Source organism: Thermobia domestica, chromosome 18, assembly GCF_964235325.1.
Source record: "Thermobia domestica chromosome 18, izTheDome1.hap1.1, whole genome shotgun sequence".
In the NCBI taxonomy this organism is placed as follows: Eukaryota; Metazoa; Arthropoda; class Insecta; order Zygentoma; family Lepismatidae; genus Thermobia; species Thermobia domestica.
Genome location: NC_137471.1, coordinates 142818715 through 142833555, shown reverse-complemented (window position 1 = coordinate 142833555; position 14841 = coordinate 142818715). Strand labels below are relative to the sequence as shown.

Genomic DNA, 14841 nt, shown 5'->3' with positions numbered 1-14841 from the left:
ATTCTCCCTTCGCAAAAATATTTGAAAACTTCCATCTAATAATATACCACTACGAAATAACAAATGTTCCAATTATGACAAATCAGAAAATAATTGTAATAATCAAGATCAAAATTAAGGAAAAACGAATAATAAGGACGTCATCTCTAATCCAGCCGTACGGGATTTCCCAACCTTCTCCAGCCCTCAATTTTGCCATCCGTGATGCTTTTATGGATATTATTTCCATAATATGCCTTTGAAGAATTGGAGAATTCCCTTAGTGACTCGAAAAGAGAGACCGTCAGAAATTTTTAAAATTGAGAAATACATGAATAGAATTTCAAAATAAAATAACTATCCAAAAATTATTCAAGAAAACAGCTACAAACATGGATTTAGGTGACCGGGATTAAATCCTCACCAAAGAAAAATACACCTACACTTTAGGTGAAGAAGAAGAACGTCTATCAGACCATCAATATTTACAATAAAATATGTAAATCCATTTGGTTTTATTATAATCTGAAATGATTATCAAAATTTTTAGTTATGGTTTAGGATTTTCGTGAGTAAACTTTATGTACCTCATGCATTTATTTTAGAAAAAAATATAACGCTGTTCTTTGATTTATTTGAATATTTCAGATTATGCATTAAACGCAGAGACAATATGTATACAGTATTTGGTATTTAAGTACAAATGCCAATACAAGAAAGAATAATAATGGTTATAGTTCATTGGTTTCCTTAAAATAAGAGAAAATAAGGCATATGTTTAGCAGAAAGGGCCCAGCAATTTTTTTTTTTTTAAATCTGATTGTTGTTCACATTAAATTAGGTTAGGTCAGTTTATGTGTTAGATTATGTTATTGTAGAGTTGCAGCATAATTTTCCCCCAAAAATGATAGAATTTCACGGATTAAGTGTAGAGTTATCCCCCTTCTTTTATAAAAATTAGGAAAATGTACAGGAGAAATGAGGTAAAATATGTTTGAGGGCATACTTGTAATACAATAATGCGATAGAAATAGAATTAATATTGTAACCAACTTTCATGCAAGTCTCAATAAGAGAAGAATTCGCACTATCTGCCTTCTAAAACTTGTGTGTTCTTTCTCAAGTTATCTCCCAGCAACTTTATGTAGGACATGCTTATGCGTCTTTGGCGTCCTAAGTGTTAAACGCCTGCCATCTCACATAGGCTGCATAGTAAATACCTTTACCGATCATTTTACCATTGCTCTTTTGGTGCAAATATAGCTAGTAGAAATAAGAAATCCGTTAGAATGAAGCTTTTTAAGTTATTAGGGGGCAAGTGCTCCCTCATTCAAATATATATATGGTAGTATAGATACTAGGATAATCTCAATCTGGACAAGAAATGCTTTCGGTTCGTAGGACAAATGACTAGGGTTCTTACATATCTGGCAATCAAAAAAATCCTGGAAAAGTCATGGAAAACGAAATGATTGTAGAAAGTCAGGGAAACTGGTACTTAAGCTGGATCAGGAAAAATTGGGGATTTTGCTTAGGAAATCACCTTTCTCTCTCTCTCGTTCTGCTTATGTGTTTAGATAAGCCAGCGATAATTCAAACACGGGAAGCTAGTGATGCAAATGAAGCAAGTTTAAAGTAGTCAATGTAAGTACTCGTAATTGTGCTATTTAGTAATATTATGTAATGTTACTTTCGTGTTTTGATGTTTTATACTTTTTAATCCATATACATAATTGTAGGAAATCTTATAGAACGGCTATGTCTGTCTATCTGTCTGTCGACAGATATCAAAGCAAAAACGGTCAGAGGTATCGAGAAGAGGTTTTCTGCAATCGATTCAGTGTCCCAAGAATAGGCCGATTTTCACGGTTAAGTATTATTCAAACCGGAAGTGGTTGAAATTAGCCATTTCCGTTTTCGTCATTTCTTGTTGTGTAACAAAAGCGGTAATACATAGGTAGCGACAAACGGACTTTTGCAATCGATTTAACTCCATAAGGAAACAAACCGTTACTATTCATCATCATACGTATTCTGCCATTATTGGCCGGTATTTTGCTGCGACTGAGAGGCTTCCATGTTCAACACTCTTCCGCTAACCTCTTCGTCTTCACATACGATTTCTCTGTTTTGATGTCGTCCAGTAATTGTAGTCTTCTTCGCCCTCTCTTTCCTGCCACCATACCCTCTAGTACGTCCCTCATGATACAGTTTCTTCTTAGGCAATGTTCTAACCAGTTTCTCTTCTTCTTCTTAATAAATATAAAATTTTCTTTTCTCTCCCACCATTTCTAACACCCTCTCATTCGTTTTCCGTTCGACATGGCTAATTCTTTCCATTCTTCTTCACACCCACACTACGAAAACTTCCACTTATTTTTCATCAATTTTACGTAATGTCCATGTCTCCGACCCATACAGCCCATTACTCCACACTATGAAAACCGGAAATGGTTGAAATTTATTAGTACTTACGGTTTGAATACTGTTTTCCACATAGCAAAGTCAATTAAAAAGTATGAAGAAGCAGGTTTTTGCGATGTATTCAGCGTTGCAAGAATAGATTTCAAATCAACAATTTTCGGTTTCCATATTTATCACCATAGAACAGAAACGGTAACAGGTAATGACTTTTTTTTTAAAAAAAAATCTGTTTGGCGTTCAAGAGAATTTACCATCACCCTGTAACATTCTGCCGAAATTGAAAGTGGTTGAAATTAGAGCAGAAACGGTGAAGGATGACAGAAAACGGCTTTTGACACAGATTCAGCATCCCAAGAATGAATTTTGTCTCAACATTTATACCTGTTGAAACCGGAAATGGTGAAAATATACGATTTTGTGGCTACAACACAGATTGCATAATGGGTAAAACGGAAATACTGACAAGCAGTTTTTTTTTTGTATCAATTGATACCAGGAATATGTGTTGTCTCTGATTTTATTTCTCTTTTGCAACCGGAAGTGATATACCATAAATTACCACTTCCGGTTTTAATGTTAATCTCCATAGAGCACAAATAATAAGAGATAGAATAACGGCTTTTCAATAAGGATTCAGCGTCTGAAGATCACGTTGTATCTTTGATCTTATTCCTCTTTCACGTAGCTATAGGTGTACCACTTCAAGTTTGAGTATTCAATTCTCATAATTTAGGAGAAGTCTAGCATAATTTCGCACTGTAAAACGAAACTCTCGCATTTTTTTAGCGTTGAACAAATTCCTAACAAAATTATTATTGTAATAATTTTGGAACATTAAATAGATAAATATACTTAATACCGTTAGTAACTTGCCTCCAGTGGTACTTTGTTATTACTTTCATTTTGTATCATTTATCTTTGAAATTTTTAAATGTTTTGTAGAATATATTTTTTGTACATTTTAAAATAAACAATAATTTTAGAAAGTGAAGGAAAACTGGAAGTTAGAAAAATAGAATGGGTAGCTCTAAATCCCCTCCTTCAAGTCTATTATATGATGCCAAGGGAGCACATGTGGTTTCCAAAGAGGGGTAAATATAAACAAGGTTTCAAATATAGTTTCAAATTTTGCTATAACTAACTAGCAGCGTTCACCCCGCTTCGCTGCGGTCACCCCGGAACGCAATAAACTTTGTTACTTAGATAATTTTTACTTTTTCGCTTTCAAGTGATATGATAAAAACCATAGAAGATTGCAGTAAATGTTAACATTATATCGCCTGTCATTTATGTTAACCCGCCCCGCTTCGCTGCGGTCACCCCCGAACGCAATAAACTTTGTTACTTAGATAATTTTTACTTTTTCGCTTTCAAGTGATATGATAAAAACCATAGAAGATTGCAGTAAATGTTAACATTATATCGCCTGTCATTTATGTTAACCCGCCCCGCTTCGCTGCGGTCACCCCCGAACGCAATAAACTTTGTTACTTAGATAATTTTTACTTTTTCGCTTTCAAGTGATATGATAAAAACCATTATAACGCCTGTCATGTATGTTAACCCGCCGAGTGACACGGTCATGCGGGTTGCATATAAATACGTTTATTTTTATACCTATGATGAACTAACAAAGGATTTGTACGTAATGGACACCTGAATGGTCAATTATCTCAAGACACTGGTAATTGAAAATTAAAGTGATATGATAAAAACCATCTAGGGTCCAAATCCTAATAACCCCCCAAAAATGAAAGAAATTGGTTCAGCCGTATTAGCGTGATGAGCGGACAAAGGATTTGTACGTTCTCTTTTATATATATAGATGTAAAAATTCTATTGGGCTTTCAATATTCCCAAGTACGATTTCCTCTTGGGGGGCGAGCGCGCCACCTTGCCCTCCCTAATGGGCGTCCTTGTATGATGCTTTTAAGTATTTGCATGTGCAAATGCAAAAATAAAGCATCGTTTCAATATACTGCTTTTATGGAATGTGGAGAAAGATTGAAAGTAAATGATTAAATAATCTTATGAAAGAAAATGATTGTATTTTTCTTCGTTTGCTACGTTTTTAGGAGCCCGTTTTTTCTTTCAAATTGATTAAAGCAGTATCTGGAAATCATAATGTTACAGTCGCTCGTTGGGCAGAAGAGTGGGCATCCTAATAGCAAAGATATACCTGGAACATTGCGTGTACATCCTATTTATGTCACAACGTCCATGGGATATCCACAGGACGTTTCCAGGATATTCTCTGCTATTAGGACAATTTCTTTTCTTTAAAAAAGGAAACGTATTCCATTGATTTGTTTCGATTTAAAGATGTCTTATAAAATGTATTCAGTACCGTGCAGCTCTTTGGTTAGTTTTCGTATTTGCTTAGAATAGAATATTTTATTGTCGTTATGTCTGTATGCAGGCAATAGATAACGTCAAATGAAGTTATATAAGTAAACTCCTTTTTCGTAACTAAACCAATATATTTTTATTTTTCTCAAACTCCTTAACAGTATAATAGATACCGCAAACAACCAATGATATACTTTGCTTTAAAATTGAGTAATAAGTAAATTTTGCATGTATTTTGGGAGACTGTTCATAAAATTTATACATTATAACTGTGGTTATCAAACCTTCCGATAACGCGGACCCCCTGTCCATTCGGAAAGTGATCTGCGGACCCTCTTGCAATGCTATCTGAAATTTCACATGGTATTAAAAAATATACTAATTAGAATTACCACACAAGAAGAAAATGAAGAAAAATAATGCAATAAGTAATTTATTCTAAAGATATATGATTGTTTCCTAATGAACGAAATTTCAATTGAAAATACAGGAACTTTCAAAATTAAAAATCAAAGGAAATCCACTTGACAAACAATGTTCTCAAATGTGTGGTCAACTAATGTAAGGAATGAAATTCTTTGTGCTTTTTCATAACTGCATTAAAATTTGGATTAAGTTTTGTCACTGTCAATCTTAGGTCCTATTCTACTTGAAGATGAAATCCATGAAATTCCGATGCGTCTTGCAGGTAATGTACAACTGCTTTTGAAAAAAATGTCCCAACAAAGAAGGAATCTCTCTCACTTGAAATAGTCCTATATAACGGTTGACCGGCTTCAGAGCAGAAATTTAGTAAAGTAGGAAAACATTTAAATTTACAACCACAGATATCATTTCTAATTGCTTTTTTCTTTTAGTAACTGAAAAAAACACTTCTTCCATAACAGTTGAGAGTTTCATTTTATTACAACATATTTCGATTTTTAGGCGTCGTGGACCCCATTTTGGGAACCAATTGTATAGCTATTTTTAATTTTTGATAGCCTGTTATACGATATATCAACTTGTTTTGCAGATCTTGTATTATATGAATGAATAATCTTGTGTACGCTACATATCTGATGTACTTTTGTTTTATATATACTAAAAATTTATATATATATATGTATAGATAGATAGGTAGATAGATAGATATAGGGTGTTTCAAAACAACACCGACAGCGTTTGGGAGATGATTCCCGACATCAAGATTCGACAAAAAGTATACACCAACCTGGGTGCACCACAAATGCTTCCTTTCGGAGTTATAGGCTGCCGAAAATATGAAAGAATGAACTTTAAAAGTCCATAGCTTCAAAACAAAGGGACCTATCGTAGTCGGGTCAAGATTTCACTTAAGAACTAATATGTGCCCCATGCAAAAATACATGTTTCAGAATCGTAAGGTACTCACGCAACAATTTGTATAGAGGCAGCTTTACTACATGCATATAATTTGAAGTACTCACGCACGACGTCTATAAAAATTGTTGCGCAAGTACAGCAGGATTCTGAAACATGGATATTTGGATAGGGCACATACTAGTTCTTGACCGGACTACGGAGCTGTGAACCTTTAAAGTTCATTTTTATGTTTTTGGCAGCCTATAACTCCAAAAAAACATTTGTGCACCCAGGTTGGTCTATCAACTTACAGAACAAAGGTTTACAGTCTTTTTTATTGTCCTTGTTATTAACCAAGCCTTTATAACCATTTTCTATTAGTGAACCTATGTATCGTTAAATGCCGCGGTGCAGGATAAACGGTTGGAAATCAAGGAAAAAGATAAGAATCAGTTTGTAAGAACTCTGGTGAACCCTGGTTTCAGGTTTTGTAATATGTTTCATCTAGCAACACAAATTATAATTTCAGCAGGGCCAGTGATGTGATCGTGTAATACAACTCTCTTGGAGGAGAGGCAAACGGTATATACTATAATGGTTAATCTTTCATCATGATCTGTACATCCACCAACTGCACCGGATTGAAACCTGGTGTTAATATATGTCTTGTCCTTCATAACTCCGATGTTGCAGAAGGAAGTAAAACGGATAAACTGAGATTTAAGACTTGAATAGTTGCATTTTACGTTTCGTATATATTCTTAGTACAATCATTGTCAAAAGAATGTACGGTACCAGTATCAGTACTTGTCGTCACTTCAGGACGAATTTAAGAATGACAGTCTGTGACTTACAGAGAATTTTTAAATTTCAAAATATCAAATCCTCAGTGACGTAACTAAGGAGGTCAAACGGAGCTTGTGGCCCGGGCCCCGGATTGAGGGGGCGCGAAATTCGGCAAATATTTATTTTCACTATAAGGCAAGGAAAGGAGTTTTAGCAGACTAAAGATCATAAAAGAATTACCTCAGAAACTTAACAGGACAACAACAACTCACCAGCCTTAGGATCATATCCATAGAGGATAAGTTAGCTTCAAAGCTATCTTTTGAGGACATTGTTTAAAGCTTTGCTTCCAAAAGAGTCCGCAAAGTTAAATTTGTTCCAGCTTTTTGTATTTTCATTTAACTTACATCGATTTAAGAGATTTGCAAAATGACCGAGTATAATACACGAGACAACATCTTGGCTGTTTGTCATAATTAAATATTCTATTCTAAAACAACAGACTGTTGACTCACTCATTCTACACATATGCACATCCCGATATAATTCCAAATCATTGTGATTTGCAGTTATTATGATAAGAGTACAAGAATATATCAAGAATGCTACTCTCAGATTATTTGGCAATCAAATACTAATTAGTTTGGTGCTTTATCTTGTACTAAAAATAAAAGTATGTCGTACAATTTTGAAATAAAGCTTTAGCACTTGGAGAAAAAGTGGAATAGGAGAATTAATATGTGATGCCAATATCAGGTGCAGTCGGGGAGCGTTTCGTTCGGTTGGTCTGGGGAGGGGGGGCGCTCAGACGAGCTCTTTCCCCGGCGACAACTAGCCTAGCTGCGTCGCTGCAAATCCTCCATTGCTTGAAAGTCTACCGTAGTTTACATACGGAACATTAATAATAATAATAATAATAATAATAATAATAATAATAATAATAATAATAATAATAATAATAATAATAATAATAATAAGCGAAGTTTAATTGTTACGTTAATCTTTCCGCAAATGCTCACCGATTTCAATGCTTCATTGTAAGCCCTGACTACATTTATTGTTTTTAATTTCAGCTGTTAATGTGGTACTTCAAGAGGCAGCATCTGAAGAAAGGAATGATTGCTTATAATGTATTTTTGACCAAGTGCTCGTCTTAAATAAGTTAGATGACAGTGAATAAGAAGATAGGTACAGCATAACATGGTGTTTTATAATTTCGAAGTGGCATCCTGGAACATAGTATATTATAAGTTATTTTGTAATTTTTGTAAGTATATCTTTATTGTTGTGATTAGATGATAATTTAAGCCTATATCGATATTAAAATTCAGTAGTTTAATATAGTTTTAGGCTATATGTCATTAGCCTTATTGTCGTCTTCCTACTTCTTAAGATAATGAAGAACTTAATGAGATTATCGCTTTTATCTGAATAAATAAGTAGCATGGTTTTCCTACGGCATCAGTTTTTTAGTTTACAAAGGGATTAATTTTTCTCCGTTTTCTCGAAAACTAAATATAAGTGTTACACTCACCTATATCGTTTTGCTCAGCTCAGGATGATTAATTGATTCCTATATGTCTCACCATTTACTCAAACTTTAATCGATTCCTAAATGTCTCACCATTTACACAAATTTTCATCGATTGCTATATGTGTTATCGTTTACACAAACTTTAATCGATTGCTATTGTGTCACCATTTACTGAAACTTTAATCGATTGCTATATGACTCACCATTTACACAAACTTTAATCTCTTGCTATAGACTCACCATTTACACAAACTTCAATCGATTGCTATATATATATATATATATATATATATATATATATATATATATATATATATATATATATATATCACTATTTATTCGAACTTCAATCAATTGCTATGTCTCATCATTTACACAAACTTTAATCGATTGCTGTGTCTCACCATTTACACAAACTTTAATCGATTGCTATATGTCTCACCATTTACACAAAGTTTGTTGACATAAGGACAAGCAGAATTGCAACAGTTGATGGTCAAGGAGATGTATTTGATATCAACGTGAGTCAGTACTTTTTAACAAGGTTGTCTGATAACTGAAACGTTCACTGTAACTTACACATATAGGCGTACGCATTTTAAAAAATCAGTAAATTGCAACGTGAGGGCCTTGTAACTCTACATACGTTTTTCAGCGCTGTTCGTGGCTGAAAGCACTACGTTCAAACATACTCCTCGAGGTACTCTTCAGTATGCTTGTCCTTACGTTAATAAAATTTTTGTAATTGGAAAATGTTGTGACTTTTAGAATGCTCTGTATTGTAACATTTATTTATTTACTGTGTTTACTACAATCCTATAATTGGTTTTCTATTTAAGCTAGATCTCTAATGTGTTACAGATTGAGAAAATCGTAGAAGATGAATACCAATGATAAAGATGAAATTAAGGTATTAAAAAGGCCCGCACTAGAAGAATATGAAGTATCATTCTCAGAAAGTTCTGGCTTTATCTGCTGTTCAAAAGGTGCATTTGAAGAGGAGAAGGACTTGAAAGTTGAAGAGGACAAACTTTCAACTGTGAATTGTAAATATCGAGCGCTCAATGGGCTCCAGCCAATAATGAATCACTTGTTAACACCGGGTCTGTGTTCTTGTGGTCTGCATGATCTAGCAACTGTTAACTCTTTAAAAGAAACCAAAGAAACATTAAAAAGCGACTTAGAAACAAATTCGTACCAGTCATGGGCGAGAAATACGCTTAAAGCAACTTTAAAAAACGCTGTAAAAAGTTACAAAGACTCTCGGAATGTTGCCGAAAGAAAAACTGGTAATCAAGCCGTTGCAACGGAGAATCCAGTCGAAAGTAAAGTTGTGGAATTGAAAAATGTAAAGACATATACACAGGTATGTCAACAGTCGTCATCTGAAGTGTTCGATCCCAGAGTCATTCCTATTAGATCGCTCACTAGTGATAGTACAGTGCAGTCGTTCTACAGAGAGAGTTTCTCCAATTTTACAGAGTCAGATGATAGCGATTCTAATACAGACTTACCTCCGAAGCTGTCATCTAAAAGTTCTGGTACAGGTAAGAAAAACTTTAAAATTACCATGTCACTCGTGACTTGCCTTGATAATACGAGAAGTCAAAAAGCAAAGGGACTTGAGAAAAGGTACACTTGTTCTAATGATAGAAAACTGAAACATACATTATTTTTCTACATAATCTCCCTGCACTTCAACACACTTCCCCAACGTTTCACAAGTTTTTTGATTGCATCGAAAAAAAAAATCTTTTGGTTGCACGTGTAACCAATCTTGCACCGCATCAGTGACTTGTGGATCGGTTGCAAATCTTCCTCCCCTGAGTGCTTCCTTCAATGGTCCAACCATGTAAATCGCTTCATCTACAGGAATGATTTCCTGTAAAAGTTAATCTTCCTCGCGACGATAACGGTCGGCCAAACGTTTACGGGGGATGTTCAACCCTTGTGCCTTATGCTGCGCTGACAATTCTTTCGGGACCCACCGTGCACACATTTTCCGAAAATTTAGTCTGTCGTGTATGATGGAAATACGCTCAACCATGACTGATGTGTAAAGAATTGGTGATTTCGTCCACTGTGATTCGTTTGCTTTCCATCACCATACCATCAACGACTTTCAAATTGTCTTCAGTCGTTGATATCGATGGCCTGCCCAATCTTTCCTCGTAACATAAAGAAGTTCTTTCCTGTTTGAAACGCTCTATCCATTCGTAGATCTTGCTTCGCAATAAACAGTTGCCACCATACTGCTCTTGCATTCGACGAATAATTTCCGCAGGTTTAACTCATTCCGCAAACAAAAAGCGAATCACTGACCTCATTTCCTTCTTGGTGCAGATCGACAATGGAGCTGCCATGTTTAACAGTCTACTACACTCCAACGACTAACACGGGAATAAGAGTGACACGTTGCATAGAAGTGTTGCAGACGACATTAATTAAGCACTGGATACTAGCAGTGTTACCAAACCCTAGTGCGACAAATTGCAGAAGTCCCTTTACTTTTTGACTTTCCTCGTATTTTCATGTAAAATATAGATAACTTACATGTATTACAATAGTTCTTTTAAATCCCGCATTGTAAGGATGTGTCGGGTGGTCTTTTTTCCTTTAAAATATCTTGTAAAAGATAAATAGGAAAGCGCTAAGTATCCAGGACAAAATGTATTTCATTGAAGAAAATGCGAAAATTGTATCACAGAGGAAATTAACGGGAATTCTCAATTCCGAAGAAGTCAGATCCAACGAAATTTTCAGTGCAAAACCTCCATTTTTAACAATGGAAAGGTAACTGAAATATAGATATAAATGGCTTTTCCGGCAGGTCTAGTGGCTAGTGCGTGCGCCTTTCATGCACATGGTCCCAAGGTGCTTCCGCAACAACTTTTATTCAGGTAGTTGTTGAGTACTTCAAATTATATTCTATGCCTGTAGCCAAACTCCCTCTATAAAAATTGTTGCGTGAGTGCCTTAGGGCTCTGAAACGTATTTTTGGATAACACGCATACTAGTTCCCAAGTTATCTTGATCCGACTACGGTAGGTTCCATAGGTTTGGAACTATGGACCTTTATATTTTATTTCTTCATGTTTTCGGCAGAGGCTATAGCTCCGAAAAAGCATTTGTGCACCCAGGTTAGACTATACTTTTTGTCTTTTCTTGGTGTCAGGAATCACCTCTAGAACGTTGTCGGTATTGTTTTGAAACACTCTATATATAACTATGTTATTTCATTTTCTATTAAAAGCAAAAATTTGTTTACCTGATTAGCGCGTCGTGATGTTTGAAAAAGCTGCAGTATTTCGGTGACTTTATTACTGTCTGGCGTCATGATATTACTCTGGCATTATTTCTTACACTGCTACTTACTTTATATATGTTTTTCTTCTGGTATTGAGAGAAAACCTATCTTTAACATTTAAAAGTCAAAATTAATAGATTTCTAAGCCTGCCCATTTCTCATATGAGATAGCTTAACTAGAGAACACTCTACACTAAATATTAGGTGGCTGCCATGTTTGTTCATTAAAATAACAGTAAAACACAATCTGTATCTATAGAGCGTCTCACTCTTAGATTGCAGTACAGAGTAAATGGAGCGCGCTGTTGCCATATTTCTTCCACCGCGCTGTATATTTTCTTCTGGAGAAAGAACAAGAAAGACAGAAAGAGTGACTGAGTCTGTAAATAAAGACTTTCTTAAATTCATATATTTTCATCTTTTTTGTCATTCTGTTCGCACAAATTCACTTGGAACGGCGAATTGGATGGTACGAAACAACAGTCTAATAATTGTGTGTTAAAGATTTCCTTTTAAGATGGTTCATAAAGCCTTGTAATAAAATTTTGAGGGGAGCAATACGAAATCGAGAGAACATATGAAACGAATAGAAAACGTATGATTGGAATAAATGACAGGTAAAACAGTTTCACACAGAAATTTCCTGTACCGATTGTGCGGCAAACTAAAGAATATTATATAAGGGTATCAGGATTCTATCCTTGTCCATCCCTGTTCGGAATAGCCAGATATAAGGGTATAGGGTTCGTTCTCTGTGGGTTACTGTTTGAGACAACATATTTAATGGTATCGGGTTTGATCCCTGAACGTCCTTGTACTTATTCATGAAAGAAAACAGACCCTTAGACTGGATGATACCAACCCACAAGTACATATATTAACAAACTGAGAACAAAAATGGTTAACATTGGGATTCGAACCATGGATTATTGGCATTAAGTTGATACCGTGTTCATGGTATATCCCTGTGTTCGCCTCTGCCGAATCAGCTGATTGTTCTTTCCGGTGGTTACCCAGTGTCACGGTTAGGAAGGAGTTCTGGGGACATTGGGTGTAATATTTGTATCCACTCCATATATACTGCAACTGAAAACTATCACTTGGCAGTGCAGAAGCTGTAAACATAATAAAATATATGCATGCACAATACTTAGCCTATAACATAAAATATCATTGCATAACACGTACACTTTCAGTTTCTCACAGTGATATTACTTGGTGTAATAATTAATACTCGAAGAATATATATTTGATACGTATATTTCAAACTTTTTAATTATAATAAACAATTCACATTTTACAAACACTGAAATCAATTTTTGTGGATGAACTGATTAGGTCCGTATTGTATGTATCCGCGATCGTGACACGCAATTCCCGTACGCGAGATTACGATTACGAAAGTTAGTTGACCGAAAAACGTAAGCATTGATCACTGGAGATGAGGAATTTATGCACTGTTCGTTCAAATCATTTCACTCCTGGCACATTTTGGTTCCACAATCCGTTTTAATTGACGTAGATTACTATATTCCATCCTTTCACACAATTTTATTCTCAATTGGAATTTTCCGTAGTATTTTAATAATAAAAAACTTTCTCTAGGCCATTATTTATATGGGGAAACTTGTGATTGCGTGAGTTTCATGTGTTGTGTTGAGAATTTCCATGTCACTATAATCACGAAATAAATAAAATTAAGTGGTGAGTGATGTGAAGTGATCCATTCTCTGTTGGCCGTCGGAGTCCCACTCCTCGCCCTGTGTGAGTGCTACTCTCTTCCCACACAATTGCTATACTGCTGAAACTATACTAGCTATACTGCTATTACTTTTACTATTAAAATAACTACTTCCAAACTAAGGTACTCTTTATTTACGGACACGGGTACATGCACACAAACTTCAAAAGTACTTTACTAAATTTTATCCCCATGCTACTAAATAATATTCTTCACATTACTTCTAGCGAGCCCACTTGCATACTCCAACTTCATTCTTGCTCCCACGAACTCTTTGACTCCTGCCAAAGCCGGCTATCCTCATGCTCATCACAGACTATTGACAATAGTGTCACACTCTTCACAGACTATTTGCTATACCACATTCTCCACAGATTACTCACTATTTAACTCTTTCACATTCTTCACAGATTATTCACTATTAACAATGGACGCATAGGAATGCAGTTTTATAACAAAATATACTTCCTACAAAACATTTAGGTTTTAGGTAGTTGCTCCTATCAGGAACTAATTGATTGGTTGTTGTGTTATTAACAGTATATTAATTACATTTAAAAAAATGGTAAAATGTATAATTACTATTTATCACAAAATATGCAAATTATAGCGTATAGTCCATTGCTTCGCAATTCAGCTTGTACAGAGGTGGGGAGAAAGCCAAGCTGTGACGAATTCTTCTTCCAAATTAGGTTATGCGAAGAGAGTGGGCAACACACACACACACATTCAAACACTCGTGAGAGGAAAACTTCGCAGTTTTTAATTTCCAAGAATTTTGTCTCGCTGAGCGGCTGTTTATACGAGGGTTGATTAAGAAATTTATAACAATAACATTATAACTAATAGGTAAGATACTGCTACTGAAGTTGGATAAGAGTGAAAACTGGAATAGGGTGATAGTGATACATGACGACAAAATATGATGTATGAGAATGCTCTTTCGTCTGTGTACGCAAGATAATCGCAAATCCAATTCCGTTTTTCAAACAAAAGTTACGTCGTAAAGTACATTGTGAAGGCAGCTGTTCCCCACTTCCGATGGTTTAGATTCGATTTTCCCCGCGGAACAACAGTATGATATTTTAACAAATACCAGGAGGTCTAAATGGAACATCGCACTATAATAGAAATTATAAATGCATTTGTAAATATTAACGAAAGATTTGTAAATTTAAAACAAAAGAAGAAGAAAAGAACGCATGCTTAATACCTTTTAATCACTATCACTGCTTCCACCTAAAGGTAAATTCCCTTGCATGTATTCAGTCTGTAGCTAAAAACCCAAAGAGCATTCTTGAGGTGACGACGACGACGATAAAGTTGGTGAAGATAGTGATGATGATGATGTTAGCGCTATAATGATGATGATGGTGATGATGATAGTTCTATGAGAAG

At 35.1% G+C, this 14841-nt stretch overlaps 1 protein-coding gene across 4 annotated transcripts in view; it reads left to right on the top strand.

Annotated features, from left to right (window-relative positions):
- The first annotated feature begins 418 nt into the window (after positions 1–418).
- LOC145674890 (uncharacterized) overlaps positions 419–14841 on the top strand; it is a 148805-nt gene continuing 134382 nt past the window's right edge. For all 4 annotated transcript variants that reach the window (XR_014129053.1, XM_081745141.1, XM_081745140.1 and 1 more), the window contains exons 1-3: positions 419–547; positions 7935–8128; positions 9257–9942. Coding sequence is in view for 3 of the 4 variants with exons in the window: in XM_081745141.1 (XP_081601267.1) it covers positions 9276–9942 (667 nt within the window). In the remaining variant the exon portion in view is untranslated. The remainder of the gene's footprint in view (positions 548–7934; positions 8129–9256; positions 9943–14841) is intronic.